Source organism: Poecilia mexicana, unplaced genomic scaffold (genome assembly GCF_051168715.1).
Source record: "Poecilia mexicana isolate PSO_F unplaced genomic scaffold, ASM5116871v1 scaffold_8, whole genome shotgun sequence".
Lineage (NCBI taxonomy): Eukaryota > Metazoa > Chordata > Actinopteri > Cyprinodontiformes > Poeciliidae > Poecilia > Poecilia mexicana.
In genome coordinates this window covers 11,421,008-11,445,870 of record NW_028263377.1, presented here as the reverse complement: position 1 = coordinate 11,445,870, position 24,863 = coordinate 11,421,008, and the positions used below count along the sequence as shown (strand labels likewise).

At 40.0% G+C, this 24,863-nt stretch overlaps 1 protein-coding gene across 1 annotated transcript; it reads left to right on the top strand.

The window, feature by feature from the left end:
* Window positions 1–7,460: 7,460 nt before the first annotated feature.
* nptx1l (neuronal pentraxin 1 like) lies at window positions 7,461–11,703 on the top strand. The gene is made up of 5 exons (XM_014972196.2): window positions 7,461–8,117; window positions 8,340–8,547; window positions 9,075–9,319; window positions 9,738–9,917; window positions 10,316–11,703. Exons 1-5 carry the CDS (start codon window positions 7,671–7,673, stop codon window positions 10,535–10,537), a joined length of 1,302 nt encoding a protein of 433 aa, XP_014827682.1. The 5' UTR covers window positions 7,461–7,670; the 3' UTR covers window positions 10,538–11,703.
* Window positions 11,704–24,863: the final 13,160 nt, after the last annotated feature.

Here is a 24,863-nt window from a genome sequence, read left to right as displayed (position 1 = left end):
TGCGCAGTGTAAGCGCTGCAAGAAACAGGTTTAGCATTTCAGCACGAGATGTGTTTTTAAAGTTACTACTCAGACTTTTCTGTAAAATCAATCAATGTCGTGTTAGATATTTGATGAGGTATTAGACAGATGGTCAGCTTAGCAGTCTGGGTCTTTGAGTATGTGCACATGTATTTTCTTATTTTCTAAATTTTCCTGGCATGTTCTATTCAGATTCCTGCTTCTTATCTGTACAGAGGCAGTAAAATGACTTATTTATATGTGAAAACACTGCGCTGAGTTGGGGGAAATTAAGCAGTAATATGGCACACTGAAAGTCTGTAAGGAGGACCAGTGAAGACTGGAACCCAAATCAAATCTATGCTGGAATCTGTAAATAGTTTAGCTTCTCTGCCATGTTTGTACTGCTGTCAGTTTATCGACTCCAATCCTGTGCCTCTTGCGATATTAACAGAAATAAACACAAAGCAGAATCCTGCAGCGGAATTTCATATTTCTTCTCTCTGGTCTGGTTTTGTTGGCTGTGGTTATTTATAGTTGAAAAAGGAAGAAAAAAAAAAAAAAAAAAAAAAAACAAACAAAAGAAACACAATATGTGATTATATTTATGAGAAATGCGTCATCGTTGACTCTAAAGCTCTTCCACTGATCAAATCTAAACTGGATTTTTCTAAACTTCAAGGATAATCTCGATGTTTACAAAACCTTTATGCTGTTTGTGAAGAAAAAGGCATTTCCCCCCCCCCTCATGTTTATTTGACATGATTGTTATTAGGGCAAAGGGGGAGAGGGTCAAGTAAGGACTGCCTACGAAGAAACTCCAGTCAACTCATACATGTTATCAATTTCAGATTTTTTGTGCAGCAAGGGAAAAAAAAGAAAAAAATCATAAATTTTAATAAAAAATAAGATATCAAAAAACAATATTAGAAAGTCCATTAGTGGACCGCAAGGGAAAAACATAAAAAAAGAAAACAGTGAGGAATTGTAAGTAAAATGTTTTGTCTTAATGAGCCTCTCTGGGCAGTTTTTATTTTTTCACGACCCACTGCCAGACGTTTCCCTCGTCTCATGCAGCCACTGCATACTCAAGTTCCAGCAACCCTGAAACTGGCAGCCTCTTCCCCTGCTTTGTTTCGGACGGGGTGGCTGTGGCCCAAGACCCGAAATACCAGCTAATTAGGTTTTGCTCATAATTTATAAATAACTTAATTATTCAAATAGCACACGCTGCTGGCCTGGTAAAACATGGCGTTATTTGGAGTAGCCAGTAAAGCTTCTTCGGACGTGCAGCGCATTGAACATCTGCATACTGTGATGGTTCACATGCTGATTTAAACAGCGTCTCTGTATCTGTTTAAGCCTCTTTTTTTTCTTTTTTTACACTGATTATGATCTATAGTTTTGCATTTATAGCTAAATTCTAAGGTTCACTCCTCATAGCATCCTTTTTTTTTTAAATCCCAGTTTTAAAAACGTTCATGTAACAAACTCTGACTCCTTTACTTTTCTGCTGTGAAACACACAAAGACAGTAAAAAACAATAACGTGTTGCAAAAATCAAACATATTGTGGAGGTTTAAATGAACACTATTTGATGATTTGAATACCGCCATATATTTTCAGTAGAACTGCAGTTCCCCAGGTTCCAGTTCTGCTGCAGCTCTGTAACTTTACTACATGCAGTGAGACTGTGGTAATTTGCGTTTGTTGTTTTTTTTTTTCCCCACTACAGTACATAGAAAAACATGCAATTCAAGAAAAGAGTGTCATTCTATTTTTTTTTTTTCTGCAACTATTAGTGAGTAGTGTTTTGGAAAGACTAAGCCCCAAATTATTCACGCCAACAACAGCTTTAAATATAAAGTGATGTAATAAATCTGACACCAGTTAAAGATGAAAACATCTCTGTTGACTGCGAGTAACATGAACATTTCGGAGTACTAACAGGACTCCGATGAAGAGCGTTTAGGGTGATGGGAGTGATAACCTTCCAGCCTCAGAGAGACTTGGTGCTCATCAGTAAATATAAATCAAAAATAACCGTGGAAACAGCCAAGTTAAGCAAATACAAGATGTGTTGATACCGTCAACACAATGAAGAGCTTTTTGACGTTTTTTGTTGTTATATATATATATGCATTACAATACAGGGCAAAACAGGCAAGTTAACAAGCTTCTTCCATCAAAAAAGAGAATAATCATACTACTATACTGCTAATAATACTAATAATAGATAAATTGTAATTTAAAGAAAACCCTATCTTAGTAGATACCTGTATCATTTTATATGAGTGAAGTGCCTTGAGATGACGTGTTGTGAACTTGTGCCAAGTAAACTGAATTGATTCAGAATTAATATTATTAGCTGAAATTATTGTTCTATGTTTTAATCTGCTTTGAGTATGAATAACTTGAGCTGAGCTGTACTTTCATTCCACCTCTGATCAAACAGAGAGTTTTGTGAATTATGTTACTGAAATAAAGTGCTATGATATACCATATGGGGCGCCTCGATTACTTTGTATCTGGATAAGAACGCGGAGGCTCATGGAGTTGGGTTAAAGACGTGCGTCTGCTCTCGTCTTTTTTGAACAGACACAGAGTCGCATAGAACATTCGTCCATCTAAAATGATCTGCTCTGGAGAAGTGAGGGGAAAATAAATCAGGGAGAGAAATCCAGTGGGGGCGCAGTGCCAGCATGTGAAATTACAGCTATTGATCTCTGGTGCTGGCCAATGCATTTCCTCTGTGTATGAATGCATTATTGAGAGAATAGTGCTCAACACAACAGACGGAGAGCGGCCAAGTTTTGACAAAACCGAAGCAATACGGCGAGGGTGCGATTAGAACAGGAGCTACGAAACTGCTGCTTTTGTTGTTTTGTAAGATCGGCTTCATCGACGTCGATTGTTGCGCTGCCACATTCAGCAGAAACAGCTTGCAGAAGAAATCATCATTTCATCCGAGCTTATTATTATTTCATGAGCAATGCGGCTAAATGCTTTAGAAGTTCAACAGTTGTCACAGTTTTTTTCTTTTTTTTTTTTTAAATTGCAGCACAACTCAAGTTTGCTTTTGGGCTGAACTCGCCCTTATGAAGACACGGCAGCCAAGCGCGTCTGGGAGGAGTAGGTGACCGTGCCGAGGTGCAGCTTGTTTCTGCGGCAGCAACGATTGTTTTTTAGACCTCGGGCATATGGCTCCGAGATTTATTTGTGTGGGCGGCCTTGAATAATTATGTTATATTGACAGACTGAGTGCGTTTCTCTTTTGTTTCTGGGTGGACTGGAACCGGACTATTGTGACTGATTATGCAGACCGCGCAGGAAAATGAAGTGAAATTTAATTTACAGAAACGCAATTGATGCATCAGTTTTACTCCTGTGAAAAGTAAAAAAAAGAAAAAAAGAAACCCTTCTCTGGATTAAAGACCCACCAATAATTTATAATAAGGTGTAGAGGTGGCAGAGCATGGACAGCAAAAATATTGTTCATATACTTATATTTTCTGCTTGATACTTTCATTATTTATGCATATATCATAATTTTTTTCATGTTTTTTCCTTTTACTTTTTGGAGGTTTTAAAAAAAAGAAAGTGCTAATTTGATTTATGACACCAGCAAAACGGTTCAGAGTTGAGAAAACATTTTGTCTTACATTATCCAAATACGAAACATCCAACTGAGTTATTCTGCTCCAGTGGAGCAGATCATGAGCTGCTTTTTGTTTGTTTTTGCGACCAAACGAAAAGACAAACGGAAAGGTTTTACTGAAGTCAGATCTAAGTGAGCTGAACCGAGCCGTTCTCGATCTTTGACCAATGTTTTTTTTATATATCGATCCATTTTTATTTTTTATTGGAAAACCTCCTTTATAAGCAGCCTTCCTGCAAATCTCGCACTGTTACATCACCCGAACGTCTATTTTTATCACTTTCATGTCTGGCTCAAAAAGCCGTTGTCTGTGCTTCTGTACACCTTTTTGATCTGCCTTTATAATAATATCAATGACTTTTCAACTACTCTGGATAAAGAACCGGGAGGAAACTCGCTAAAGCTCTCCCTCTGTCCCATTTCATTTCCCTTGGATTGGGCTGCAGCACTCAAATCTTCTGTAATCCAGAGGAAAACAAAGTGTTCAGGGGGCAGTAAAGCAACAAATACACAAGTTCTGACAGCAAGTTATGTCACACGTTAAAACACGTTTCTAATACATGTTATGTTAAACACATAACATCGATTCGGTCTTGTGTTATCGAAGTTGTTATGCAATACCAACAACATAAATGCTGTTTTATCAATAGGAGTCGTCCATGACCTTTTAACCTTTTGTTTCCAAGCAATCGGAGGTTCTTGTATCGTCTCTTTTGGTCTTGATAAACAGATCTTTGAGCTTTTCCAGACTTGGATGTAAAAAAAACAACAAACAAACAAAAGAAAACCTTTGGTGTCTTTACACAAACATATTGGAAAAGAAAGATTTCATTTCCGACAGTAGTGAAAGTAATGAAAAAATATTTTTAGCACTTTGTTAGCACTCTGTCATTAAGACACAAATGATTCCCATTGCTTCAGCTGAGTCTAAAAGAAAAAAAAAGAAAAAGTACAAGAAGGAATTTGTTTGAGAAAAAAGAAAAACACTGAAGCACCTTGCAAAGCTTTTTATATCCCTTTTAACTAATTACAATCTTCAACTTCAGTGTGTCTTAGTGGGACTTAATGTGATGGATAGACACAAAGGAGCACATAATGATATGAGGGGGAAAAACACACATTTGCTTTTTCATATATGAAAGTCTAAAAAAATGAAAAATAGTGATATCCCAAAATTAACTCCAGTGCAATACGTTCCTTTCAGAGAACAATCAGTCATGACTGTAAATGGAGTTGGAATGCATCCTCTGTGTGAACGAAAGCCTCGGATGTTTGTTAGAGAACAGCGGCGAACAAACAAAAACCAGTAAACGCAGCAAGACGGGAAGGGGAGAAAGTTGTTGAGAAGAAGGCTACAGCAGCTTATGTGGTAAAACTGTATTCATAAAATATTATTTGAACTTTCCAAGATCAAGCCTGCCAAGACAGGAACGTCCACCTACGCTGGGCAAGGACAGCATCGATAAGAAAGCAGCCTAATGGTAGACTCATGGTAACTGTGGGGGAGCTGCAGAGATTCTCACATGAGGTTGGAGAATCTGCTGACTCGACAACTATTAGGTGTCCACATATTTGGGAAGAAAAAATCCGTATAAAAAGCCCTGTTCACATTCTGCCTGAAGCCATGTAGATAGTGAACACGGGAAACGTTTGAACAAAAGTGTTGTGGAGAACCAAAACACAACTTATAGGCTTATATGCAAAACTTTGAGTATAATTACATCACCCTAAGCGTGACATATGGTGGCTGGAGGATTATTCTGTGGAAGTGTTTTTCTCAGGCTAGAAGAGGGAGGTTTGTCAGGCTCAACAGGAAGATGGGCGGAGCTAAAAACTCCAAGACTTGAAGGAAGACTTGGGAATGAGAAGGCGGTTCAAACAGGAACGACATGGGAATAAACATTGATTATTAATATCAGAGCAGTTTTACTCATTGGACAGATACCAATTTGATAAAAAATGCTGGGAAAGACTGGCGAAAACATTTCAGCCTGTACCTGCAGTGACAGGTGTGCTGTCCTTTTCTTTCCTGTTTTTAGTCCAAATGCTAAAAAACACAACAACAATAATAATAGTAATAATAATAATAATAATAATAATAATAATAATAATAATAAAAACTAATGGCATTTTGTGACTGTAATGACACAAAATATGAAAAGCTGAAAAGATCATAAATGGTTTTTCAAGGAACCTCGTGTATCAACAAGTTTATCCCCCCCAAGAAAAAAACAACAACTGTTGGGTAAAACTTGGACTACATTCGATGATAAAGTGAGTGATTAGGCATCTGGTCTCTCTGTGTCTCATTGATCTGCTGTAGGCACAGCTTCTCACTCTTTTCCTCCCAATAGTCAATTTTCTTTGCTTTTTAAAAACACACATAGATAGGGGACAATGACTGGCAATCATAACGATCTTCAGAAAGTCTGGAAAAAAAAAAAACATTGATCAAAGTCATCAATGTTTGAGAAAAACAGGTCTGAAAATAAAGAAAACCGAGACAGGTTAAAAACCAGCACGGTATAGCAGATAAAAGGTTTTTTTTTTCTTTTTTTTGGCCATAAAATAATCATTTTGGTTTATTTTAAAGCTTTCATGTGAAATAATCCCTCCGGAGAACCATTTAATCATTCAGCTCCACATTCAGGCGTTCCAAAGCGTTCGGCTTCACTGACCTATTATAGATGGGAGTAATTATCCAGAGAACTTTTTAACCTACTATTAAAACAGTCACATGCAGACCTACCCCCCCCCCCCCACATGCACACACTTTATCTCCTGAGCCAGTTTTAATCTGAGAGTTGGCATGCTTTCATTACATATTAAAATATTAGAGCTTTAGAGAGAACTAGTCGACCTTGCGTCAGATGAATTCTGGCTTCATTCGTGTGACAGTGTGTGTGTGTGTGTGTGTGTGTGTGTGTGTGTGTGTGTGTGTGCGTGGGTGCGTGTGTGTGTGTGTGTGTGTGTTTGGGGGTTTGAATGCATGAATTGGCCTGTTTGGTTTTATGAAAAATACAATCTTAATAGTAATTCACACTTTATGATCGAATGTGCATCAACTCTGCTTTGACTGCAACAAGTACAAAAGCTTTATAAGTGACTTTTCATAGGCAACAGGTTAGAGCAGGATTTTATTAAGCTGTATCGGAGTAAAGGGGCGGATGTCGTTTCTTTTATTTGTAAATCAATGGAAGCCTCACACTTTTGCTTCCACTACTCGACTGTGGACTATACTTTAAATTCGTCTGAACATAGAGAAGAGTTCAGGGAGTACGGGTGTTTTTTTTTTTTTTTTTCTTTTTTGCTAAGTACTCTATGCTAATGCAGTTTATCTTTTATGATCTGGAAAGAAAGACAGAAAATTGGCTCTTGGTAGCTGGAGCTGTCCTTGGTGCTGAGATTTCTGAACGCAAACTTCTGCTGTGTGTTGGATTCATCCACCTACAGTTCCCAGAGCATGCAGAACAATATATATATATATATATATATATATATATATATATATATATATATATATATATATATATATATATATATATATATATATATTATAAACACACATATACATATGCACACAGCTGGCTCCTTTTGGCCAAGCGCCACACTCAAGTCCCTGCCTTCCTCCCTTCCAACAAATCCATGTTTTGTTTTGTTTTTTTCCCCAGATGAATAATACAGAGCTAAGAAATGACAAACAGTCTAAGTGATCAAAGATTTAACATGTGGCACTATGGAAGGAAAATGGGTTTCATCCCTCGAATCCAAAGCCACTCTTTTTTTTTTCTCTCTTCCCTTTCTCTCTTTCTAAACGGGGCAGCGCGCTTCCCGCCGCCCCTCCGGGTTGTGATGCAGTGAAGCTGCTCTGCGCAGAACCGACCGGGCACGTCGCGTATAAAAGCGGCTGCGCTCGCACAGGCGGAGTACCACAACAGGAGCACACTCACTGCGGCTCGTCAACTAAAAACAGAAAGGAAAAAAAAAAAAAGCGGGCGCACACTACGGCAGGATGTGGGCGACGAGGAGCGGCTTCTCCTGGAGACTTTTGCTTTTCTCCTGTGTGTTTCTGGAGAGTTTATCCCAGGACTTTGTCGGACAGACGCAGTTCATATGCACGTCCGTGCCCAAGGATGTGGACATATGCGCGGCCACGCTACAGAACAGCGTACCTGGGGAGGACTTGAAGACCACCGTAATGCAGCTGCGGGAGACCGTGCTGCAGCAGAAGGAGACGATCATCAACCAGAAGGAGACCATACGGGAGCTGACCTCAAAGTTGGCCCGGTGCGAGAGTCAGAGCGGCGGCGTGGAGCCCGGGGACGCGCGGCCCGGGGGCAGGAGGAAAGAAGCGGGGACCAAAAACACCATGGGGGACGTGTCCAGAGGCCCCGCGGAGACTTTGACGCAGCTCTCTCAGACTTTACAGTCGCTGAAGCAGAGATTAGAGAATCTGGAGGTAGGGTGATGCGTCTGGAGACGTTTTCGGCGCATCAGCTCTGCGCAAAAGCTCAATTTGAAGAGAAATAACCTATAAGTCATTGCAACAATCAAAACATTTCTTTTCGTATTTTAAAAACACAATATACAGTTTGCGCTTAGACATTCACTTTAAAATAATATAATAATAAAATAATAATAATTGTATAACTGAACTTAATGAGGTTTCGCTCCCTGACAGCAATTCAGCAGGAGCAACAACTCGGTGCAGACCAACAGCCTGAAGGACCTGCTTCAAAGTAAAATCGACGATTTGGAGAAGCAGGTGTTGTCCCGGGTGAACAGCATCGAGGAAGGGAAGCCCGGTCTCAGGAACGAGACCGAGCAGCGTGGGAGAGTGGAGTCCACGCTCACCTCCCTACACCAAAGGATCACGGATTTAGAAAAAGGTATATGGGACGAGGGGGTTGATCTTTTCCATGCACAAGTAATATTTCAGGATGGAAAGTGATTTAATCATTAGTTTATATTCTATCGTTTACGAAACGAACTCTGTAGATGATTATTTCTTGCCATCAGAGCAGAATCTCATCCTGCTCCACTTTTTGCAGATTAAATAAAAAAAATAAAAATAAAAAAAATAAAAATGGTAATACTACCATGCATCATCTGTTTGGGAGCCCTGCGATGACATGCATACATGCATAATTGCGTATAGCAGAGAAATGTTTCAGTTACCAACGTCACTGCTCCAGTGATGGGTTTATCTGCAACGAGATTAAAGCAAATCTGGAGCCCTAATATTGTGGATTTGTTGTGTAACGCATAATTCCAATACAAATCCCGAGGTTGTGTGCAAACTGAGTAAATTATAGGTGTTTAACTGAAGCTAAATAAATAATAATAAAAAAAAAACAATAAAGAGAGAAACAGGAAGCATGTATAATGGTCACCAATTCGTGTTTGATGCCAACAGGTCAAAGAGAAAACAGGCCCCTGGATAAGTTCCAGCTCACATTCCCTCTGAGGACCAACTACATGTATGCAAAAGTGAAGAAGAGCTTGCCTGAGATGTACGCCCTCACCGTGTGCATGTGGCTGAAGTCCAATGCGTCGCCTGGAGTGGGGACACCTTTCTCCTACGCGGTCCCGGGTCAGGCCAATGAGCTGGTCCTCATAGAATGGGGGAACAACCCAATGGAGATACTGATAAACGACAAGGTATGGGCTCGACGGAAGTCAAATTCTTGACCTTCACTGATTTTAGTCAAAGATATTCACCTTGTGCACAAGCAAAATATGCTAATTGTATACCTGACACACACAGCTAAGAAGCACACGCCACTCAAGGGTTATAAAGCCGGGTTGGTTAGCAAGTTTGACGTTAGCCTTAGCGCTGTTGCTAAGCTAGAAGAAAACTTAAATGGTTTCACATTTTTGTAACTTTTTATTCCCCTGTTAGAAAGCAAAGCCTTACTGTCCTCTACTGCAAACCACACAAGTAGCATTAGAACGATACTTGATGGCATATTTTGAACTTTTTTTTTTTAAATTTGCTTGATTAACAGAAAGCTCTCTCTAAAAGTTTCTTTTTTACAGTGTATGGTTCTGACATATCATGTGTTGCGTCTCCTCGAAGGTTGCAAAGCTGCCCTTTCTCATCAATGACGGAAAGTGGCACCATATCTGCGTAACCTGGACGACTCGGGACGGGGTCTGGGAAGCTTACCAGGATGGCGTCAAAAGAGGAGGCGGAGAGAATCTGGCGCCGTATCATCCAATCAAACCCCAGGGATTGCTAATCCTTGGCCAAGAGCAGGTAAACAAGAAGCGGTGTGGATTTAATGCTTCCCTGCTCTTCCTGTGCAGCCGTCTTGGATATTATTAAATAATTTTTCAAGTCATCTTCTTGATTTGAAAGCATTGATCAAACAATAGCATATACTCTTATATTTAAAGTTGAATGTAAATCTGGTAAACATTGGTCACATGTGTTTTAAGGCTTTATTTGAAATGCAATTACGTGACCTTAATTTTTCATTGGATTCAAAAGTTTTACCACTATGAAAGCAGCACATACATCATAATAAGCCAGAATTATGGTGCAAAAAAAAAAAAAGGCAATTAAATTCCATTTATGATGCACAATTTTCTTTCACTTTGTGTTCATACAACCTCGTGATCAGCCTCATTAAAAATGGATTCTCCTTACCACAGGACACTTATGGCGGGGGGTTCGACGCCACACAGGCTTTCGTCGGAGACCTGGCGAATTTCCACATCTGGGATCGGAAGCTCTCCGAAGGGGAGATTTACAATCTGGCAACCTGCAGCAGCAAAGCTCAAGTGGGCAACGTGTTTGCGTGGATGGAGACGAGCCTGGACATTTATGGCGGAGCCTCCAAGTGGACATTCGAAGCTTGCCGCCATCTCAACTGAACTGAGCCGCGAATGAAGAATAAAACATTTGCAAACATCACTTTTGCCACGGCGGTTAGTCAGCCAGCCTGAAGGGTCAGGAGGAGACTTTTTCAGTGAAGACGAACTGGAATTTTTTGTCATAGGTGTTTTGAAAACTTTATTTGTGAGAGGCTCTTGCGCGATTTTCTGGTGTGGGAGGAGGTCACTGAAGAGGTCAACTTTTGGCATCCGGCGTTGCTCGTCAGCACATGTGGCTTCATTTGGGGGAAAAAAGTAGGCAGTGGCACTTCTGAAAGGAAGAAGTCGCAGCGTGAAGGTGAACAAATAGCGGGCCGAGTTCAAGCGTGCAGCAGGAAAAGGTCGCGTAGGTTTTTTTTTTTTTTTTTAGAAAACTGATGTCACACAATTCAAAGAAAACAAATGAATCTCCAGCGGTCTTTTCTGTCTCGACTGTCAGAGGTTTGCACTGTGGAGGACACGCAGGTGGACTCATCTAGCAGCAAGTTTTGCTTTTGGAGGCTTTGAAAAAGACAAAAGCGTTTCTCGACCACTCTCCTTTCTCTAAAAACCACCCGCTTGACGTGATTTTTGTGCAAAGAGCGACTCTGATCATTGCCAACATATGAGCCTGAGTGCCTTGGGCTGTGGAAAAAAACAACATCTCAGCATATCCATTATCATTTGTGTTAATTTTCCTGTAAAACGTTTTCAAAAGCAGTCTTTCTTGTAACGCTTTGAAATGCAGTCGGACCAGATTGAATGCTGTAAAATGCAATTCGTTTTGCATTTTATTTTTATTTTTTTTCCTGGTTGCTCGAATTTGAGTGGAAATGTTTTGTTTTTTTTGTACAGTAACAAGCATGTCTTAACTTCTGCGATGCTGCAACATCATCTCTATTCTTTGCTTTTACTGTCCTTACCTTTAAGTTGAGCTTTTATACTGTATTGTTATATGCTTAAAGCATGGCGACACAGACGGATGATGAAAAAAAACAAAACAAAAAAATCTAGTTTTTGTAATAAATTGTGATACTTGAACCATAGGCAGGTGGATATATACATAATTATTTTTGCACATGTTTGGTATGTCGAATGAGTTGACCAAATGTGACAAAGTCAGAGCTCTTTTTGGGTCACAGTTGGTGCAAAAATGATGAACAGAATAAAGTTGTTACTGATGCAAATGTTGACGGTTATTATCAAACTCATTGATTTCCATTCCATTCTCCGAACCATTAAAGTCCAACTTTAGGGAAGAAGTGGGGCAAAAGATGGGAGTAGAGTTACGCTCTGTGTTTCCAGCTCAGTGCTGGATAATATCCAGATCCTTTCCAACCAGTTGGGAGAAATAATTCCTCCACTGAGCGCCAGTTTGGGTCGAGCCAGGAATCAGCTCAGCTGCTCCTCCTCACTAACCCTCTGAGGGGAGAGCCCCAGGAGGCGGCGTCGTAATTTCTATCCCGAGTAGGGAGCAACTCAATTCCACCCAGATTTCCAAGGAAACTTACATCCAAAAGGAATCCGAGTAAAAAACAAATGCAGTTTTCAAATGACGATTTATGGCGGGAAAAGCTGGCCGTAAGTGAAAGAGTAATTGCCTTTCCGTTTGTTAAATAAAAGAGATTCTGTTTTACAGAAAACTGGGTTTCAGACTTTAAGACTTAATGTGTCTGACCACCTAAAAGTAGGCCATTTTAAAAAGTCAAACGTATAGAAAATGTTTTATTGAAATCTATCCATCTGGACAGAGGTTAGACTCCAGAGAACCACAGTCAGAGCTACTGTATTACCAACAAATAGAGAAAACATGGATCAGTGCTAAACTTTGCCCGATCTGGCCAGCCTATCAAAATCACTCCAAGACTGCAAACAGTGCTCATTCAAGATGTCAAAGGAAGCCCAGAAGGCCTCAGCCGTCTCCAGTCAAGGTCAGTGTTCAAGACTCAATGATGAGAAAGAAGCTGAACATGAGCAACAATCATGAGTTGTATCAGTTCCAAGAGAAAAGCCTCTGCTCACTGAAACACTAACATTTTCCAGAAGCAACCTTTATAAAAAGTTTGCATCCTATTACATTTGGTGTAAAACTAAGACAGCGTCTCATTAAAAAAGGACATAATACACACACGGTGGAGGTATTGTGATGGTCTGGGATCATTTTCCATTTTATGACTGCTGGAACCAAGTCTTATCTCTGGCAGAAAACCCTGAAGATTGAGATTTGTAATCCACCAATGAATCTCAAGAACTCTTGAGTTTTGCAGCAGGACAATGATTTCAAAACACAGCAATGAGACCTCCTCTGAATGATAAAAACATACAAAACTGAACAACAAGGGAAGGAAAACTTTTTGGATAGGCCTAGTCAAAGTTCAGCTGAGATGCAGTAGCAGGATTTTAATAAGGCTTTACACTTCAGTGAAATAATCTTACTCAACCATCTTAAAGACGTTATCGCAGTTGCTGCTGACAAGAAAGATATGCTTTTATATTTTTACGTTGGTTTCGATTATGATGTTTCAATTGATTGACAAATCCAGCTGTGGACAATAGCAGGTATGATAAACAGAACATAAAAATAGGGTTGTGTGTTATAGTAAATATCAAATATAACCACGGATTTGCCTCTTCAATGTTGGAATCTTGCAGTTCTTTACAATCAATTCTAGCTTTCCTTATCGCCTCTCTGTTAAATGCAGAACATAATGTAAAATTCCCTCGTTAGTTTAGAGATGTGATCGTTCTACACGTCCCGAACAAAGCACTTCACTCTCAGACCACAGCTTTACTGGTGATTCCTACAAAGTAGAATGGGACACAGATCTTAATTACCAGACGCCTCCTCTGTGGAACCTTGCCAAATACTGAGAGTAGCTTTAAAATGTTCAGTTTGGATAAAGTTTATATAGCTAGACCGGCTTATGTTGTCCTAAACTATCTCCATATGCTGCGAAGGACTGAGGCTACTGACAGACACACTGACCACATTTCCTTGCTCTACTTTCTCCTATAACTCTTAAGTTATGGATTTTTCCCCAGTAATTGCTGCCATTAACTTTATGTTCGTTCCCTCTTTTCTTCTTTAAATTTCACAGAAGTCTCATCTGGCCTGGCGCTCCTGTTTAGCTGTGACATCTTCCTGCAGGGAGCTATCGCCTGAGCTATTGCTGCCAACAGCTTTCTGTTGCCTTTCTATAAGACGATGCACTTGCCGCCATCTTTCTGGGTTTAATCTCGTCTCGTATGCACAAAACAACACAAGCAGTTTGGCTGCGACTAATCACATGTACTCAGTTTTTCCACTAATGGCTCAGAGTGTGTCCGTTTAGCTTTGTTTCTCTGCTGGATGAAGCCATTACAAAGCAGCTACTCTTGGGAGCTTGTTCCTGCTATGAACTCATTACTTTTTCATTAACAGAGAAAGTACACCCATGGAAGTGCTCTTGTGTTTCTGCGGGCCTACTCCGCCTTCTCAAACCTACAGTTTGTCACGTCAGATGGCCGCTCACACTGAGCCAGATCGTCCCGGATGTTCTGGAAGAGGAGTTGGCCTCCACTCCGCCGCCTCACGCTCAGGATGAACATACAAGCTGGGGATTGCTGCAAAGTAAGTGACGAGAGGATTTCCTTATGCAGAAAGCATTTACCAGTTGACATAATGAACCGAACGTGAGTGAATTTTTTTTTATACTTGGTGTGAAATGTTGATGGAGGCAACTGACTTAATATGTGATTGGATTGACTATGAATTAATGTATGTAAACTGATTTTTTGTTGTTGTTGAATGTCTTGTTTTGAATCAGAATCTTAAAAATAAATTTAATTTAATTCATGAAATAAACCAATTTAATTAAAATGTTATGGGTGAAAAATGGATAGATGCACGGATTAAGATTATAAAAAATATTTTGAAATATAAAATGTAGCCACTTTGTATAGTATATACATACAAAAACAAGTTTTTAAATCACATATATAGTCAACAAGGTCGTATATTATACAACACGGTATGCGGTTCAGATTTATAGTTGTCCCACTACTTACACACACACACCCTCTCTTTCTCTATTGGTTCATTAAATAAGTTAATAAGGACTGCCGCAGAGAGGAAACAATCCATAAAGTTTCTGTGCGAAAAAGTCAACAGCTCTGCAAGCGTACCCCACGTGTGAGGGTCTCACCTCTGTTGCTAAACAGGTTGTTAGGTCTCCCCAGCAGTCGGGTCATATGTCCCGCAAATTGGTTTTCCTTTCTTCTACATCTTCAGATCAATAAACCTTTCTCCCCAGACAGCAAATCCATCTCGGCTCATGGATATCACATTACCAGAGGAGGTATAGGTGCAGGAACCCACCTGGGGATGGCTTCTCATGTTGTTTATAGCCTGCAGCTCCTCACAACATCATGTTGGGACATACCAACGCACAAATACACGCTAAGGGCAAGGAGGTTTCCTGATACGTCAGTTTAGTCTTTACTGGAAGTAAATTTCCTCTTTCTAGTCTCGTTGACCTTCATACCACCTTTGCTGGATTAAGGTCTTTTAATTGACCCAAATCTTGCCCCCCCTCCATCTTGCAAAGTACTCACCTGAACTTGTCTCATAATAACCGGTCTTTTTGACCTTGCCTCGGTATCCCTACTCTAACTGGTTTGAATCTGCGCATGCTTCAGAAGAAAAGGTCTAATATGCAATTACTTTTGTCTACAGTATCTAGCATATCGCTTTAGATAAGCGGCCGCATTATTAAAATACCGTATGCTCATCAATTCATGCAGATTTTTAAATTCAGTTTTCTATGACAAGACAAATGGGGAACACAGACAGGAATTAGCTGTTTCAACGAAGACGGAAAACAAACAATGTTTGATAACAACATGAAATAAAAGACAGAGGGGAGACTCGGGGGACCGGGAATGCTGCTGCTTGTCATCCACTTTTAATGATTTGGAGTTGCTTTCAACTCTGAGAAGTACACATCTACTTTTTTCTGATGTTCTTTTAATAATCTCAACACCCAGCTGAACTTTCAGACAATCTTATGCATGTTTGGCATGTTTATGAACTCTTGTAAATAAGCTGATGTCCTGATAGGCTTGAAGAGATCATAGGTCCTGGCGGTGCGTCTTTAAGGGTAACGGAGAGCAGGTGACAGCAGAAGGAGACCTTACATTGTCGGTCACATTTAATGGACTCACTGGTAAACATTTATTTATTTACCAGTGATACAAACAATGTTTCTATTGCTGGGGAAGAAAAATCCAATGATAGAAACTTTTAACATTTCACAAGATTGGAAGAAATACAGAGAGAAATCTTTGCCGACTACTTTTTGCACAAGTTCTCTTGTTAATCCAGTCTTTTGAGTTTTTCACATCAAACCTATGCAAGAAATTCTTGCATTTTAACCATTTTTTCCCCCTCACAAAATAATTTATTTTATGTCACATCATGCTCTCTTTTTCTTCTCGTTTCCTTTTCCAAGTAGTTAATGTCAGCCATTCTAACAACGTATCCAGGGAATTTGAAAGACAATAAGGCCACAGATCCTCCACCGTGCCAAGAGAGCAGGAATGAGGTGTTGTTCCAGGATCCACTGATTGTTTTGCCAGAAACCCACTTGGAGTGCGTGTTGTCACAAAAGCTTATTTTTAATTTCAGACAAATAAAAAGAACTCAGTTAAGAGTCTCAATACAGTTGAAATCAGGAATTTACACCCACTTCATAAAATGAAGCCACCAGTTTTACTTCACAGTCTGATATTAATTCAAGCTAACTTTTTTTTTTCTTCCAGTTTTTGTCAGTTTGGACCACCAAAATCATTTCTTCCAAGATAATGAAAGAGATAACTACTTCGACTTAATTTAAACTCAGAAGTCCACACACACCAAGATTCATTAGCACATAACTTGTGCTATGTGTAATTTGTATACATTTCTTCCATTTGCAGTTTCAAGAAAATGCTAAATGCTCTCTGAAATGTTAAAAAAATTAGTCGGATAAAACAAACCTTGAAAGTAGGGATGAAAGAATTGTAAATATTCGTTTGATACTGAACTGGAAAAAAATAAGCTAATAAAAAATGTATAACGTTGATGGCGTAGGCCATCTGTTGATAAATGTTGTTTGCAGGAAAACATTTCTCATGGCCAAGAGATTTACTGCACATATTGAAAACCCAATATCATATATATTTTTTTTTTTTACATTCTGGATAAACTGTTAGCTCCTTTATTGCTATTTTGAGTACAATATCACTGAGACTGCTGAAACTTTGATGCATGAAGGTCTGCTGTCCATTTAAATTAAACTCTAACGATATTTATTCATTAATACGAGGCTGCTTTTTTTTCCCCTCCCCCCTCTTCATTCAATGTCATCAAGATTACTTCTAAGCATAATTTCTGATGAGTTATCTAACATTTGTCCTCAAACCTCTTCGTTTATAAAAGGGGTCTGAGTGACCAGTCAGACAAGAGTGTTAGGAAACACAACGTGCAGAGGAAACACACAGAGCTGTCCTTAAATCTCAGAGCTACTTCAGCAGCAGTCCTCGATGAATAATTGATTTCAATCCAACACGGGAAATTTCCATCTGCATTATTACCCAGTGTGTCCTCGGCTCAAAAGTACGCATAAATGCACCTTCTCCAGGGGGAAACGTGAAACCTGGAACGATACTTTGCCAGATGAGTTGGTACATAATCACATCTCGGGGGAGGGGGGGATTATTCTAGATTGTCTCAAGACTAAAGTTCAAAGGTCACCGCTTCTTAAGATCTTGAACTCACTATCGGTTTCACTCAGGTGACCCACTGAGTGCTCCTGGAGGAAACTCGAGGTCTTAAAGTAATGCTCAGCAGATATCGAAGGCTTCTGATTCAAAGCAAACTTTAATATATTTTTTTATACCACAAGAAAACATGTTAAATTTTTTGTTGTTTTTTTTTTTATCAAAAGGAAAGCAAAAGAAAAAAAATAATTCAGTATTTAAAAATATTTTGGTGATCAGTTTTTTGTCACTGCTAAAAGTTGTTCAGTTCCCTCTTAAATACGAGTTGTTCATGCTTATGTTCAAAGCCTAAACAATGATAAAGTACATTAAGAAATCACTGTTCTCTCCCCCCCCCCATGTCGGCCATATTGGATTTAACAAAAATAATCTTTTGCATTTGCAACTGACGGCCAGTAGTTGATAGGTATTTTATGATGCATTAGTGTCCACTTCAGTGGTCTGTGTGCATTTATAACATAAAAATCTACAAGCAGCACATGACAATGGCTTTTAGACAGCTGTCCACTGTAGTGACCACTATGCATGAAAGGGTTAAAACTAAATAATTTTGAAATGCACTTTTCTGATACAAAAAGAGCCTTTGCAACCATGCATTGTGCAACGCTACATCATTATGTGAATGGTGACGATGCGTTTATAACAACAGAGCATTAAGTCTCAAAATGGGTTCGATGTTAAAATTGTTCTTGGTGCACACCAACGCATCAGTTTTTGATTAACATCTGAAGTCTGAACTTAAGCATCTTAAAGCTTGGAAGTAGTTACACTTGGATATTTTCACATTCATTCCCTTCAGGGTCACATGGAGTAGATTGTCAAGCTCAGTATTGATACACTCCAGCTGTACCTTAAGAGAAAGAGGGAAAAGAAAAGTATGCAACAGCCACGGCTCGACTTTTAAACACCAGTTTACCAACATGAATAATAATGAAGAAATCTGTCTCGGTGTGAAAGCTGCAGAATGTTTTCCTCTCCTCTCATCCCTGTTCCTCTCACACACTCCCTCTTGGCATTCTGCCACGGCTGGTCTTTATCCACAGGCATCCTGTGACAGAAGCTGGCACAACAGGGATACTTTTCACAGAGATGCCATGCACAAACTCGGCTCTCTCTCTCTCTCTCGGAGCCAGAGTCTGTTTTCCATAATCAGGTCAGACACAAACACCCACATCACAGCGCTCCTGCCCCCAACATCCACCTCAGCACGCTTCAGGTGGAGCTCGGCGTGGAGGTCTGCTCACTGAATTAAGCGACAACAGACGTAGCCCAGGTCAGATGCAAACCAGTGCTGAACTTACAGTTCATGCTGCTAATACAGCCCTGCGGTCTCGCCTGAAAAGTAATTAATTATTTGCTACAGTACGCAATGAAACGCTTTTATTTTTGATTAAGAGTCAACCTGTTAACTTTCTTGTACAAACATAAAAAGGATTAGAATAAAGTTTTTACATTATAACGTGAGGAAGCTCTTTCTCCCCCTTCTGCCTTTGTGGCAGCGCTACGTTGACTTTCCACAGGTGTTTACTTCACCTTTTGTCCTCGCGTTTCCGAGTTCCATTCAGAGGTTCATGAAGATGTTACGGCAATGGTGAAAAGCTCCAATGCAATTTCTCATCAAGGTGAGCTGTATTACATCTACAATCACTGGAGATACCATCTAAAACAAAGTGTCTCATTCTTTTCAGCCATGTCAAGCCAGTGAAGGCCATACTTTTTTCAAAATGCATTGTGAAAGAACGTGTACAAACTTTTTGTGCTCCTATATACTCGAAGATGAAAATGTGAAATATTAAGTGACTCACCACAGTTCAAGTTACTTTTACTACAGCTATGCAAGGTAAGCTAGAAGCATATATTTTTTTAAAAATATATAATTTTACAGGACCTGCTGTAGTAATAAACTTTTTATAATATTGGAATTATGAAACAATTTATTTGAAAGTGCTGTTTAGTATGCTGGTGCTGAAGTTCCCCATTGCATATATCCTTAAGTTTCTTTATTTTAGGCGAGAAATCATATTCCTTACCATGAAAATAATAAAAAATTAAAGCTCCGCGGAGCCTCAAGCGGCCCTCGCAGCCAAGCGCCGCTCAAGCCTATAGCCACCGCGGATGTTCCAGCACCGCCTCCCGCTGGCCACCGCCGACGCTCGCGCGCCATCCTCCATGCGATCCGCTTCGATGTCTTCGGCAGCGTTCACTGGCCATGCACCCAAAATCTGGAGCAGATTGGGCCATGTGGCAAGGAGATACAGCTGTTTGATTAACCTAGGGGGCGCAGTGGAGTCAAATTGCAATTAAACTGTATTGGGCTCCTCAGAGGTTCACAAGTTTCACTCATAAAAAGTCTGGTGCAAATAGGATGATGCGTTTGTGAATAAGAGACGATCGTATGCATATGGCGAGGGACAGCCATTTTGCCACTCCCCCACGGGTCTGTAGGCATTGACAGAGTTTATCATCATCTCATGTTATGTCAGTGTGCACAGGGTTGGAATCCATGACACACCAACATGTTTTAGAGTGTAAAAGTAAGACATACAGTATAAAAAACAGGTGACTTCCTGTCGGAAGTGGGAGGGGCTAAGGTGATGTCATCAATCGACCACCTAACTGTGATGAGGGCTGGTCTATAATGAGACATAGAAAGTCTGATGCATCTGTGACCTGGCATTAGGAAGTAATTTCACATTCATGTTTCATGATGTATATTCAAAGTTTGGGACTTAGCCACGCCCCCACGGGTCAGTAGAGTTCATCACGGCAGAGTTCATCATCATTTCATTTCATGTCAGTCTGCACAGGATGAAACCCATAAGAATTAGAGAGAAAAAGTAAGACATACAGTAGAAAAAACAGGTGACTTCCTGTCGGAAGTGGGCGGGGCAAGGGTGATGTCATCAATCGACCACATAACTGTGATGAGGGCTTATCTATAATGAGACATAGAAAGTCTGATGCAGCTCTGACCTGGCATTTGGAAGTTATTTCACATTCATGTTTCATGGTGTATAGTCAAAGTTTGGGACTTAGCCACGCCCCCACGGGTCAGTAGAGTTCATCATGGGAGAGTTCATCATCATGTCATTTCATGTCAGCCTGCACAGGATGAAACCCATAAGAATTAGAGAGTAAAAGTAAGACATACAATTGAAGAAAGAGGTTACTTCCTGTCGGAAGTGGGCGGGGCTAGGGTGATGTCATCAACTGACCATCTCAATGTGATGAGGGGTGGTCTGTAGTCAGATATAGGAAGTCTGATGCAGCTGTGACCTTCTCTGTGGAAGTTATTGCATCTTGATGTTTCATGGCGAATAGTCAAAGTTTGGGACTTAGCCACGCCCACATGCTTTGACATAGAAAAATTCCTACGATAACTTTTCATCTTTAATGTCTGAAGTCTCTGCTGACTGAGTTTGAAGTCTCTATCTCAAAAGCTGCAGGAGGAGATAGATCAGATGCGATGTCTATGAAAAAGAGGAAATGGCTGATTTTGATCCAAAATGGCCGACTTCCTGTTGGGTTTGCACCATGGCTCCAAGAGACTTTTTTGTAGGTCCTGACATGATACACATGTGTACCAAGTTTCATAATTCTAGGTTAAAGCATGGCTTGGGGCTGATCATTTAAAAATTTCTAGGGGGCGCTGTAGAGAAATTAGGCCACGCCCATCAACGACTGTTATGGATTCCTGTTCGGGGATGGATAAGGATGCATCCTAGTGAGTTTGGTGCAGCTAGGCTGAACGATGTGGAATCTAGAGCCAAACGTATGGCGGCGGCGTTACCTCTGCTTCGCCGCGGTCCCACGGCCACACCCTCTACAGAAGACTCTTGGCGCTTTAAAGCAAGTGAGACTAACATGTTATCTGTCATCCAACACAGAATCATGTTGATTAGGTGCAGTGAGCCAGAAAGGCAGCTTTCCATGGAAAAAAAAGCACTTCCTGTTCTGAGGGGGCGGGGCTTAGATGACGTCAGACTATGACAACATAGGATCGTAGGGGACCCTACCAGGATCACTCATGTCAAGTTTGGTGCAGCTGGCCTCAAAATTGTGGAATCCACAGCCAAACGTAAGGACACGGCGTTTAGGGTCACTTCGCCACGCCGCCACGCCCACCTGCTGGATTCAAATGAGCTTGGCTTGGAATCCTCAACACACCAACATGTTTTCTGTCTGTGGACACAGTTTCACTTCGATTAGGTCAAAGGGGTCAGATAGCGACCGTTCAGCGTAAAAAATGACACTTCCTGTTCTCAGGGGGCGTGGCCTAAGTGACGTCATCATTTGACCGTTGGGTATTGTAGAGCATCCCATGATGATCAATCACTGAAAGTTTGGTGCTTCTATGAGTTTTTTTCAAAGAGTTATAACAGTTTGATGTTTCATGGCGAATCGGTGACCTTTGACCCCCGGAAAGACCCCTTCAGCAAGCCCGAAAACGCAAACCTACGATAACTTTGGATCGGCCATGCCTTATGAACGATCTGACCGAGTTTGAAGCCGATCGATCGAAATCCCTAGGACAAGTTCGATCAAATGCGAACCCTGCAAACGCCCAAAATCGGGTCAAAATCGGAACTTTAATCCAAAATGGCCGACAATCTGTGATACTTGCACTATGACATTAATTGTAAATTCTGAGTGTTTTGGGGAGCTGTACAAGTGTACCAAGTTTCAAGTCTCTACGATGAAGCAAGTGAATAGGAAAGGGTCTTTTGAAAGTTGCTAGGTGGCGCCCTTTAGCCGTTTCTTGTGCGATTTTTCCGAGGACCTTAAAATACGTAAATTTTCACCGGGCTCTATGCCCCCGCCAAGTTTGGTGAGTTTTTGAATATGATAAAGCCCCCAAAAAGCCAATTTATTTTACGGAAGAATAATAATTTACAGCACAGTTTCAATAGGCTCTCGCAGCGCTTAGCTGCTCGGGCCTAAAAAATCTCTGCACTACATTAAAAAAAAAAATTTACAAAATGCACAACGGAGTATTAGTGCCATGGTAGATCAAAGAAAGAAAAAATGTGGCTTCAGAGGAGAAAATCTTTGCCAAAAAATTCAGAAGTTACAAGGTCAGAGAATAAGTTGGTTTGGTTTCATGGAAATTTCTCCCTTTTTTGCAGATTTGTAACATTTGAACTTCAGAGAATATTCAAGTTTTTTAGTTAGTTGGCAAATATTTTCTCCTCTGTGCAATTTCTTTTTTGGGGCAAAAATGGCATTAATACTCCATCATCAAGAAAGCAAGAGAAGAAAAACAAAGTGACAGTATTCCATGGTTTGTAGATTTTTGCTCAGTGAATGTAAATCCAACAACAAAAAAACTGAATAAACTCCAGTAAATAGTGGCTAATATTTTGACAAAAAATTTGTTCTTTTATTCAAAAATATGCAGAGTTGCAAACCCCAAGCAGTTTTTGCTGCAAAATATCACCAGAAAAACAAGAACACTGCATGCCGCCAGCTTAGGAAAATTAAAAAGGAGAAAAACTTTGATGATGGTCAAGTCCAAGCAGCATGGCTACTGAAATCAATTCAAAAAGGGAAGTTGAATGGCCAGACTGGACTATGACTAGAAGTTAGATTCAACCAAAGAAAACCAAGACACAGTTTCATCGCATGAACAAAGAAAAACAAAGAAATGATCCACCATCATGCAGTGTGTGAAATAAAGGATTGAAACCATGTAAGAGATAAAAGAACTCATTATTATGAAGTCATATATGACAGCGTGTTAAAAGATTCTACTTTAATGAGACCAATCTGTCTGTGAAGTAATAGACTGAAAACCTTTGAGACAGATTCAAAAACAGGTCATGCACTGTCAAGAGAAACTGAGAAATAAAAGGAAAAGAACATCAACAAAGACACAAAATGAGAAAATCCCTAGCAAAGTTAGGAAAACTTATAGAAGCAATCCATGAGGTTAAAGTAGTTACAATAATGATCAGTTTATTTGAACTATTGATTCTTTGTGTCTTATTAAATCAGTCACATTCATGTGTCTGCACAGCCCGTATCGGGCAACAAGTCGCTTCAGAGTTTGCAGGAAATGCATTATTAACTGAAGTCATCCTGGTCACTCAGCATGAAAATCAGCAAACTCCACTTGGTTGACAACTTGCAACTGAAAATTTATTATGATGTTTATTCTGAGCCTGAAGTTCCAACTTATAAGTTTGTGGTAAATTGAACGCATCAACTTGTTGAATTTTTCACTTTTATGGACTTTTGACAAAACTCAAAGTCAGACACTGTGCTTATTAATCAGGACAGGATGGACACCTCTCAAAGCCCACACGGTTAAGTCCGTCAGTTCTCTTCTAACCTGGTGAAGACATTAAAGGTGACTTTGAGAAGCAGCTTCCACTCCCAGAGGATCTGCATGCCTTTCCTCCGCTGCTTGCTTCACTGCTCCATGGAAGTACAAGCTGTGTTTTGTATCCGTCTTCCGTTTCTTCACTGTTCCTTCCTCGTGCTCCTTGAGGGCAGAGCTGCTCCTGCTGCACTGATTTCCACCCTTGTTTTACATCCGCTTGTCAAGCCACACTGGTTAAAAGGACCATTGGTAACTTACTTCAGCTGCCAGCCTGGCAGACGTGAAGCAGTTGTAATCGTTTTCCTTCAAGTTATTTCTTGTCGTTAAATCTCTGTTTTCTTGTATTATGGAAACATCTCACTTAATCTCAGGTCTTTGGTGACCCGCTGCTCTGTTCCTCCATTGGAGCAAACCGTGAACATCCTAACACAATCGACACAAAACCCTTTTCGTCTGTCAACTTCATACCACCTAAGGATAGGCAGTGAATAATGGAAGTTCAATATTATCAGCCGGTTCACTCACACACCCAGCAATTATATCTCATCTATGGAAATCTCATCAAAAATAATTTCACCCTGTCATCAAGCAAGAATAAACCTCCATCTTGAGCTGTATTCATTCAGCTATTATCGATAAAAGCAATTTTTTTTAGAAATTTTTGTCTGGTTCTTTCATTAGACTCCAAATAAAAACCCATCCTTAAATTAGGTAATACATTAATCTTGAAATAACACAGTTTTGATGTGTGTTAATTGAGTCGGAATCAATTCATCATTCTTTTTTTCTCTGACCAGACATGTTGAAAACTTTTTTTCACCTGACTTTATGAATTTGTGCTCACAAACAACACTCCAAGTCACCTTGATGGACCGGCTACTGACTACCTGCTCAAGATGTCGTTTGTATTTTATTGTTTTACTTAAGAACTGTTACTCAATAACGGTTAGGAGTTTGCAGATGATGTAAAGATAAACAGTAATCTAGTTACCTCACCACCCATTTATGCAAGTGTATACCCAACTTTAATACGAAATTATCTTTTTGTGTTATAAAATGTTAAGTTATCTATTGGCTTAGAAACAAAATACAAAGACCGATTGTTGCTTACTGATATGTCGTACTTCCAACTAGTTTTAGGTTTTCAAAGTCCCTCCACCCTGAGAGAGCAAAAGTTAGTTTCCTGCCATCTTAATAAAAATTATTAATTCCTGCTGCTATGTAATC

Excerpts from the sequence above, each read along its gene's own strand:
- nptx1l (XM_014972196.2), top strand. The coding sequence starts at position 7,671 with ATGTGGGCGACGAGGAGCGGCTTCTCCTGGAGACTTTTGCTTTTCTCC. Across the intron at positions 8,118-8,339 it reads AGAGATTAGAGAATCTGGAG|CAATTCAGCAGGAGCAACAA; the intron begins GTAGGGTGATGC and ends GCTCCCTGACAG. Across the intron at positions 9,918-10,315 it reads TAATCCTTGGCCAAGAGCAG|GACACTTATGGCGGGGGGTT; the intron begins GTAAACAAGAAG and ends TCCTTACCACAG.